Below are 11,057 nucleotides of genomic sequence, written 5' to 3'. Positions count from 1 at the left end.
TGGTAGAACTTGAGAAGAAGTTGAAAATGTGTTTTCAAGATGGCGGCTTTGGCGGCCATCTTGGATTTCAGATCAACCCGAAAAACAACACTTTGTCAGGACCATGTCAGGATCATTTCATGCAAGTTTCAGCCAAATCGCACAGGTAGAACTTGAGAAGAAGTTCAAAATGTGTTTTCAAGATGGAAGCTGTGGCGGCCATCTTGGATTTTGGATAGACCCGAAAAATAACAACACTTTGTCGGGACCATGTCAGGATCATTTCATGCAAGTTTCAGCCAAATCGCTCTAATAGAACTTGAGAAGAAGTTCAAAATGTGTTTTCAAGATGGCAGCTGTGGTGGCCATCTTGGATTTCAGATCGACCCGAAAAATAACAACACTTTGTCGGGACCATGTCAGGATCATTTCATGCAAGTTTCAGCCAAATCGCACTGGTAGAACTTGAGAAGAAGTTCAAAATGTGTTTTCAAGATGGCGGCTGTGGCGGCCATCTTGGATTTCAGATCGACCCGAAAAATAACAACACTTTGTTGGGACCATGTCAGGATCATTTCATGCAAGTTTCAGCCAAATCGCACAGGTAGAACTTGAGAAGAAGTTCAAAATGTGTTTTCAAGATGGCGGCTGTGGCGGCCATGTTGGATTTTGGATCGACCCGAAAAATAACAACACTTTGTCGGGACCATGTCAGGATCATTTCATGCAAGTTTCAGCCAAATCGCACTAATAGAACTTGAGAAGAAGTTCAAAATGTGTTTTCAAGATGGCGGCTGTGGCGGCCATCTTGGATTTTGGATCGACCCGAAAAATAACAACACTTTGTCGGGACCATGTCAGGATCATTTCATGCAAGTTTCAGCCAAATCGCACTGGTAGAACTTGAGAAGAAGTTCAAAATGTGTTTTCAAGATGGCGGCTGTGGCGGCCATCTTGGATTTCAGATCGACCCGAAAAATAACAACACTTTGTCGGGACCATGTCAGGATCATTTAATGCAAGTTTCAGCCAAATCGCACCGGTAGAACTTGAGAAGAAGTTCAAAATGTGTTTTCAAGATGGCGGCTGTGGCGGCCATCTTGGATTTTGGATCGACCCGAAAAATAACAACACTTTGTCGGGACCATGTCAGGATCATTTCATGCAAGTTTCAGCCAAATTGCACCGGTAGAACTTGAGAAGAAGTTCAAAATGTGTTTTCAAGATGGCGGCTGTGGCGGCCATCTTGGATTTCAGATCGACCCGAAAAAATAACAACACTTTGTCGGGACCATGTCAGGATCATTTCATGCAAGTTTCAGCCAAATTGCACTGGTAGAACTTGAGAAGAAGTTCAAAATGTGTTTTCAAGATGGCGGCTGTGGCGGCCATCTTGGATTTCAGATCGACCCGAAAAATAACAACACTTTGTCGGGACCATGTCAGGATCATTTCATGCAAGTTTCAGCCAAATCGCACCGGTAGAACTTGAGAAGAAGTTCAAAATGTGTTTTCAAGATGGCGGCTGTGGCGGCCATCTTGGATTTCAGATCGACCCGAAAAATAACAACACTTTGTCGGGACCATGTCACGATCATTTCATGCAAGTTTCAGCTAAATCGCACCGGTAGAACTTGAGAAGAAGTTCAAAATGTGAAATGTTAACGCACGGCGGACGGCGCACGGCGCACGGCGGACGGCGGACGGCGGACGACGACGGACGAAACATGACGACTATAGGTCATCCTGACCCTTCGGGTCAGATGACCTAATAAAATAGAAAGAAAAAACTTCAAGAAGACAAGTCGCAAAGCAACAGAGGAAAAATAGAGATACATTGACTTAAATCAGATAGGATTGAGATACATATATATCAATGATAGTGTTCTTAATAAGAACCAACAAAGTAGCACCAGATATTGGACACTAGAAAAAGCTATTTGACGATGATTTGATTGTGTTTTATTTGCTTGGGTTTCTGATGATGGCACTTTTTCTCGAATTTATGCAAAGTAACCAAAGTGTTTAAATTTAGAAATGTGGCATGGATTCGATCACATCAATCCAATAACGAGTCTCCACAAGGTTCTTTACATTGACTACAGCAAAAAACAAAAATCTTTCAACAACAAGAGTTGAAAGAAGACATAAGACAAGCAGATGACACAAAGTTAATTCTGTATAGAATTTACAGTAATTTGTCTGCAAAGAAGAACTTTCTGCCAAAAAAAATCCCATTAAATCATTGCATTTTCCCAGAATCATCATGTCATGAAGAAGCCCCCCCAAAATTTGATTCAGAAATAGAGGAAACATATTTGAGTATATAAATATGAAATGCAGCTTACCTTTTTGTAAACCAGGTAATTTGGATTATCCTCTGGGTTGGCCTGCCCATTCCCAAACATTGCACTGGACAATGTGTTGGGCAGGCTCTCCGTTCGTGGTTTATATTTTGGAGTGAGCGCCATTCCTGAAAAATTGAACAAAAACATTGTCTACATTGTGTTTATAAACATTGTATGTAGTGAAAGCAAACATTATGCAGTAAAATATTTCAATGTCAACTTTAGAAGAACTCCGGAAAATACACATTGCCATGAGAAGGAAATGAACCAGGGGCTCCAGTGTGACAATTCATGGTTCTACTGACAGAGCCAAGGCATTCCCCATCAGCTGAGTGACAGAAATCGTAATTTACACTATGTACAAGGCACACCAACCTGCTCCTTTTACAAATCCATTTGGCAGAAAAGCATTGCCAACATCACTTTTACTACTTTGATTTACTTATACAAATAGTAACATCAACCACTAAAGTCAAAGAAATTCAGAAGTAATGATCCTACATTTCCATTCTGTCTTATTGTTTAATATCCTTTAAGCGTCTATCATAATTAAAGTAAATATCAGTTCTGGTGGTAGAATAATCCAAAGTTCCTGAAAACATTGTAATCACTGTTATCCGTGTAAAATTAAAAAAAAAAAGTCATTCATTTTACACAAATAAATATTGTGTAGATAAAAGACATTCAGATGAGCAAATATATACTTTCCAAATTTTGTTACTGGGAGGAAATTGTTTACAAAGATAAATCACAGGGACCTGGCACGATTTTTTTAAAACTAACAGTATACATATATATATATTATAGTATCAAGGGTATGAACTCGGCGGTCGAGAAAAACGGACCTCATTTTTTAAAACCGTAATTATTTTATTAAATGGGTTCTATACAACATTGACAGATATCTTACCTTAAAGAGAAATAATTTATCTTTCCATTGAGTGCTTGATGAACATAATTGGCCAAGTATTGACGAAGTTATGGCTTGATGAATCAGGTAATTTACGAAAAATATGCTAGGTAGACATTTCCCTGTCCGGTCGAAATGTCGTCACAGCTCTAATGGGCACCTCAAAAACCAAGCCAAAATCACAAAATCTATGCATGTGGTGGTAAACAGTACCCATAACTGTGTTCATCCACAATCTCCTTTGGAGGTGTCATGACCCGTACTTTGTAGAAACTTCATTTAAACATCGTGTAGCTCACTTACTTTAACCGTCACTGCCATGTTCATTTGTTCTTTGGAACGCTCCTCAAGTTTACACACAAGCACAACATTACATAATTTGCATAATGTAGTCACGATATGTAAAGTCGAGAAGTGTTCCGAGAGAAAAATGAACATGGCGGCGACGGTTAAAGTAAGTGAGCTACACGATGTTTAAATTAAGTTTCTACAAAGTACGGGTCAGGACACCTCCAAAGGAGATTGTGGATGAACACAGTTATGGGTACTGTTTACTACCACATGCGTAGATTTCGTGATTTTGGCTTGGTTTTTGAGGTGCCCATTAGAGCTGAGACGACATTTCGACCGGACAGGGAAAGATACCGTCAATGTTGTATAGAACCCATTTATTAAAATAATCACGGTTTTGAAAAAATAGGTCTGTTTTTCTTGACCGCCGAGTTCATACCCTTGATACTATAATATATATATGTATACTATTGGTTAAAAAAAATCGTGTCAGGTCCCTGTGAGATAAATGGTTATTTGATCACTGTGACCTTAATCAAGGTCACACTTGTGCATTTTACGGTAACCCAATTTGTTAGGACTATGAGCCTTTTGGTTTAAGTGAAGAAATCTTTCAAAGGGAAGCATTGATGTTGGACATACAAATTGATAGATAATTACAATATGAAAAGCTTACACACGATCTTTAGTAAGTGGGAGCTAAAATTTGCAATATACAAGATAGAAGTAATTATAAATATAACACTGTACATGTTGCTTGAATGAGGCTGGATGTTATCATTTGTAGCAATGTCAATGTTTTATGAATGGCTTGTCAAACAGATATTTATTACATCTAATATCATAGGCCAATCATATAAAATCACTTATAAAATAGCTTCATATCACTTATATATCATAGGAATCTGTAAATACTTTCAGAAATTTAAGCAACATCTTATACAAAAGATGTTTCATTTTTGCACAATGTATTAGAACTAATTCATCCAAAACTTCAAACTTGATTCTAAATGAAAACCAGTTATACTCGTTCAGGCATATATTTTAATTTATTATCACGCTTTAAGTTTATCAAAATGAGCCTTTCCAAGAGAGGCTGAGCAAGACATAAATCTCTGCACTTACTGGGGATCATTTGAATATAAATCATAAACCCAAGATGAAGAAAATTCCAAAAGATATCACAGATATAGTAATTCAAACACTTACAAACAAGATATGTGAAGCAATATCCAAAATCAAATCACTTCAGAAATGAACATCACTCGCAGTACCATGTGAACTATTCAATTTACTCTGCATCAACTGACTTAAACATGGCTACCTCTCTCTCTTCATTAACAAACATACAAGCTTGTCCCCCCCGGAAAGTAAGTGGCCTTCGTAACACATGTCTATAGGAGTAGTCAGGCAGCTGCCTGGAGGTTTTATTCATTCAAATCACTAATATGTGTCTTGCATGTAATATAACACTGGTACTACATTAGTTAGGATTTTATGAATCTTATTTCTTGAAATATTCAATGATTATTATGTAATTTGAATGTGTGCTCTGCAAAATATCAACATAAATATAAAAATTTTACAAGTGAAATTCAATGGAACAAAAGAGAACGTTTATACATTATATATATATATATATTGTTTGGATGTGTGGCATATGTATAGTATATATGCATGTAGAAGATACATCAATTTTTAACCAACTATAAAAAGCTAATGGTAAGGAATGATTTTTTTTAATCACACCATTAGTAATTACATGTTTCTTTCTGAAGATGCAATAATTAGAGGTTCTATAAGTGTCACACACATATACATGTATATATATGGAACTATTACACTACAATGTATTTGTTTGTACTCATGGGCTTTAAAGCCTAAAGTCTATAAAATGATTTGATATGATTTTACTATATTTAAACTACATTTTACTGGATGGAAGTGCAGAAAACAAATAGGTATGTCAAATATCTATAATGTCTTATCAATAGACTTTATCATATTTCAGTTTGGCCCTAAATTACCTTAGTTGTCGATGTAAAACTCAAACATACAATACATAATAAAACATAGCTGTTCAGCATAGAACTGTATTATAACTACATGTACTTATTAAATACATGATACAATATGTTACATAAAACAATGATTACTGCATATGTATAACAATGTTTAGTACTAATGTATTATTTGACAATGTATAACAATGTTTGATAATGTATCACATATTTGACAGTACTAGTGTATCATTTGACAATGCATAATAACGTTTGATTATGTATAACAATGTTTGATAATGTATCACATATTTGACAGTACTAGTGTATCATTTGACAATGCATAATAACGTTTGATTATGTATAACAATGTTTGATAATGTATCACATATTTGACAGTACTAGTGTATCATTTGACAATGCATAATAACGTTTGATTATGTATAACAGTGTTTAACAGAGTATAACAATGTTTGACATTTGAACAAAGAATTTTCTAATTTTGCAAAGGAATTACAGAACTCCTCTTAAAAATGATAATTTTGATTTATTATGTAACAACAAGAAATTTCTTTATTGTTGAGACTATGAACTTTGATACAGTTTTAGAACAGATTTTTACGAGGATTATAAAACCACTTTTACTGTCATGTTTCAGCATCACCTAGAACAATAGCTGAAACAATAGGACTTATAAAAGATGCATGTAAAGAGCACATAAATGTCCTTATCAGGGGTTTTTAATCACATTCTCATTGCATTCCTACTCCAGTTCTTCCCTATAACAACACCTCTGGGATACATACTAAACTCACCATATTACACACTACTATAAATTATGTACACTTATTACTAAACACTGATTAATAGACATGCAAAGAGTGCATTCAGTACAGTCAAACTTGTATATTTTATGTATAAGGCTTGTTACCCTAGATAGAATTAATTACAGATCTATCACGTGTATGAGTTAATAATAGCAACAGAAGTTTCAGCAAATATATGCACGTTACCGTATTAGTAAAAAATATTATTTAAAAGTGTAAGATTCTGTAATACAAATGGAAGACTTTTATCATACATGTACAAAACTGCAACACATGTGTGCCTTATTCAGCTGAAGTTGGCTTATAAAGTGAAATAGTATGTACGATAAAGATAATTAAGGTTACACAATTCTAGAATGTAAAATTTATATTGATGGTAACAGATGACAGCATATACAGTGTGTAATGTCCATTATCATAGCAGTTAGCTAAAAACCTCCATAAGTAGATTCAAACTTGAATTCATAAGTCACAAATAAAAAAAGAATAGTTCATTGCATAAAAAAGAATAATCCTTTGTATAAAACAGAATAATCCATTGTATCGTGATAGTAAATGTCAAAAAATGTCTAGAATTGTAAGATGAGTCATAATAATTAATTTCCCTTTATATTTTTGTTCAAAATATCTTATTTCATCAGATTACCCAACTACTATAAGCTTACTATATAATATGAACATGACAATTCAAACTGGCCCATGAGATTCCAATGTACAAGTTTCTCAACTGGCCCATGAGATTCCCATGTACAAGTTTCTCAACTGGCCCATGAGATTCCCATGTACAAGTTTCTCAACTGGCCCATGAGATTCCCATGTACAAGTTTCTCAACTGGCCCATGAGATTCCCATGTACAAGTTTCTCAACTGGCCCATGAGATTCCCATGTACAAGTTTCTCAACTGGCCCATGAGATTCCCATGTACAAGTTTCTCAACTGGCCCATGAGATTCCCATGTACAAGTTTCTCAACTGGCCCATGAGATTCCCATGTACAAGTTTCTCAACTGGCCCATGAGATTCCCATGTACAAGTTTCTCAACTGGCCCATGAGATTCCCATGTACAAGTTTCTCAACTGGCCCATGAGATTCCCATGTACAAGTTTCTCAACTGGCCCATGAGATTCCCATGTACAAGTTTCTCAACTGCTTGGGAACTGCAGCCACGATGTGCCAGTAATGTGTATATATATCAGGTATATATATCTGATTTTGAATGAGTGGTTTATTAGTTTATTCCTCCCTCCTAAACCTAAAAGGTTGCTATATATATGATGAAATTTTGTCGTCATCATATGACCAAATGTTGACATTGGAGATGTAGAAACAAGCATCAATAGACGTCATCATACTTATATATGGAAGATGTTGATAACAGCTGATGTAGAACACCTTTAATCCTGACATCTATATTTAATTTCACAGAGGTCAACAACCTATTAGCCTTCTAAAAAAACAATACCTATTAGCCTTCTAAAAAAACAATAGACACTTTTTTCTTTTCTTCATTAATACTTCTCATTTTCAGTTTTGGCAAATATGTCACTTCCATAATTACAATTATTTCAATACAACGATCTATACAGGTACTTGTGTAAAATGTCATTGTCAATATATAAAAGCCAAATTTCAGAAGAATTATAAGAAATGTAGAATGAAATTATGTAACCTCATCTGTATTTATTTAGGAATAATTGGTATTGATGTACTAAAATACTGGACTAGCCAAAAAAGTGCTACATATTACTTTTTTTCAAAACAATTCAATTAAAATTCTAGACAATTAAAACACAAATCATTCAAGTATTTGTGAAGATTTAAGGATCAGATTTAGCCCTTCTGAGGATGGGAATAAATATGATATTGTATAATTAAATTTTCAATAATTGAAATTAAATACAATTCAATTAAAGTTCTAGAAAATTAAACAAAAATCATTCAAGTATTTGTGAAGATGTAAGGATTAGATTTAGCCCTGCTGAGGATGGGAATATATATGATATAGTTCAGGAAGTACATATAGCAAGTACACAGCTATAGGATATATATACACAGGCTTTAAATGTTTGGGCAGGCATGCATGTAAACAAACCAAGGGAAGATCATCAGATACACATCTATAGAGTTGCTCTCTGCTACAAAGCAACATACACATAATTACATCAAAACCTCACATTGCATGCAGCTAGCGTTTTAAAAGGTTTAAAGTATGTGCTATAGAGAGGTGAAAAGCCACTATTATTGACTTAGGGAACCCAGATTCCTCACCAAACTGTCTCTACTGATAATGGTACGTCTCAACATAATTCAATGACTCTACAGGAATTCTACACTTTACGTTTTCCTTTTAAAAACAGGCAATACATTATTTGAAAGGACCGTGAAAAGCAAACGAGGAATAGATCTAAATCTTCACCTTTTTAGAGGGAAGTCATCTCCGTGAATATACTCCCTCCTCACTGCCTCAGCACAGGGTAGGTTGATGGTGCTGCTCCTAAAGGCCAATCTATTATAGCAAAAAATCAACCAGACGACATCCCGACCAGGAAATTATCACTAGCTTTGGAACACAGGAGCTCCTTACAAAACTAAAAAAAACGGGAGGCGTTTTTACCAAGGCTCCCCCGTCAATCCGATGATTATATGCGAGTACTTGTAAAATATTCACGGTTCAACATTAAACATATTCCTCCTCTTTGTTTGCCGTATTGAGGAAATACATCCATCACATACTATTAAACCCGAGAACAACAAACCACTCCGATAGCCAGACAGGCTACATATTGTCAGTAGTCGACTGTTGGCACTGTTGCCATCTGTATTGGTGTTTAAATTCCAAACAAAATAGATGGGTAGTACAGAGTGAAGTCTTGGAGCAGTACTAACACTACCATACTGTAACACTACTGTACGAGCTGTGCAGTTCTGCCGATCAATCACTGTAACATTCTAATTCAGCGTCTGCTTATCCAGTATGCTACCAGCCTCTGCCTGCTACTGACGATGTTAGTTGCTGCTGCTGAAGTGATGTTGGCTATTATCTTATAGTCGTCTCATACTAAACAGTGTAGGAGCTATATGCTTCGTCGTCTTGACATTATTTACAAAATGTATGCACCCCCATCATCATCAATCTGATAAGAAACATTTTCAATATTTCCGTGGTGTCTTCTGTGCGTTTTCATTAACCTTTAAATGCCCAGGCACATGCAAAGTTACAGAAGCGCCATTTTGAATATTGAAATCAATACTGGCGTTTGATTGGTTGAACGGCTGTAAGGAAATGCAGGTGCGTTCGCATATAGCTGCGTGTGCGAATAATAAAAACAAAAAATATGCAATACTGAATTTCATTTTAAAAAGCACAAAATTAATTAGATACTTACCATCTACATTATCACTGATGATTGCATGACTGCAGCTTCTAAATCGCATACATGACAACATAGCTCCGTTGTTGAGACTGCAGGACAATACTTCAATTGATTTTTTCGTCTGTGTGAGATCGATATTACGGACTGGATGTGAAGCGCTTGTCTGCTCTCCAAACAGCACTACTGACTGAGATGATACGGCTGGGGCACATACTTCCAAGATTTTATTACATTTTGCTGCATTGCTTTGATTATAACCGTGGTTAACAGATCACACAGCCCCCAAACCCAATAATTAAGTAGTATATTCAATAAATACGTCAATGCTGCTGTTTATATTGCAACTACCGTATGATGTGGATGCTAGTCGCGTTTTCCCGTATTTAAGCGGTGAGATAAGGTATGCGTGGCCACTTGTCATTCTGTTGTAATGTGGGCCAATATTGACCCATCTAAGAAAAAATACCCGAGCTTCTGATCATTTTCTTATCTGTATTGGTTTGTTCGGAAGATGGTCACAACATCACAAAATAACTTCACTGGTGTCGTGTCCAGATCCCGGAGTCACAGGAAATGTATTGTTATCGTTGTATCTTATTACAAATTGTAATTATCCGGGACAACGAAACACTAATGTTACCGATTCTGGGTCGATATAGAAAAGATGAACCAGGGAGAGAGACATTTATAGCACATAAACATGTTTTGTTTAGCATTTCAGTCGTAAAACGTAGCAAATAGACCACGATGTCAACACAGTAAAAACAACACGGTAACAAATAGTGACAATGCGTTACCCTTTTATAGTTTTGCTACTTGTATCAGCAACAAACACCATTTCATTTTATAGAGAAACTTTGCCGTTTAATGCATCTCAATTAAACTGAAGTTATTTATCGCTGATTTTGAATCATTACATTTTGAAAATGGACAATTTTGCTTAGATTCTGCAAATTGTTACTTTACGCACGAGAAACCAATTACTATACGATCCTATATCGTCTATGTTAATTTAATTCTAACAACATTCCTATTTACTCCACCTATTTGTTTGTGATATATACCATGTGAATTCCGTATATCTTCGTTTATGCTGAAAACTATGTACAACCAGGGACATAATATTCATCTATTGGGAAACTATTGCTGTGAAGTTGCGATGATCGGTGCTATGAAACGACAATAGAAATATATACATAAAACCGTGCTATTCTTTTTAAAACGTACCTATTTGTCGGTCTGACCCCCATCGCCCTAAATACCTATATCCGGTGTACGACGTCGGCGACATTATACAATTAAAACTGGCGGTACAGATTTTAAGATT

The 11,057-nt window shown here is 35.7% G+C and overlaps 1 protein-coding gene across 2 annotated transcripts in view; it reads right to left on the bottom strand.

Moving 5' to 3' along the window:
- The window catches only part of LOC138317988 (regulator of G-protein signaling 7-like), a 58,744-nt gene extending 48,176 nt beyond the window's left edge, over positions 1-10,568 (bottom strand). Inside the window, exons 1-2 of one of the 2 annotated variants that reach the window (XM_069259994.1) lie at positions 8,773-10,568; positions 2,328-2,452 (exon numbers count right to left, since the gene is read on the bottom strand). In XM_069259994.1, coding sequence (XP_069116095.1) covers positions 2,328-2,450 — 123 coding nt within the window. In that variant the 5' untranslated portion in view covers positions 2,451-2,452; positions 8,773-10,568. Of the gene's footprint in view, positions 1-2,327; positions 2,453-4,737; positions 5,102-8,772 lie in introns of those variants that run through there. The other variant, XM_069259995.1, reaches the window with a different exon arrangement.
- Positions 10,569-11,057: the final 489 nt, after the last annotated feature.

This window comes from Argopecten irradians, chromosome 3 (genome assembly GCF_041381155.1).
Source record: "Argopecten irradians isolate NY chromosome 3, Ai_NY, whole genome shotgun sequence".
Taxonomy (NCBI): Eukaryota; Metazoa; Mollusca; class Bivalvia; order Pectinida; family Pectinidae; genus Argopecten; species Argopecten irradians.
The sequence above is the reverse complement of the archived record's forward strand: the minus strand, read 5'-3'. Positions and strand labels throughout refer to the sequence as shown.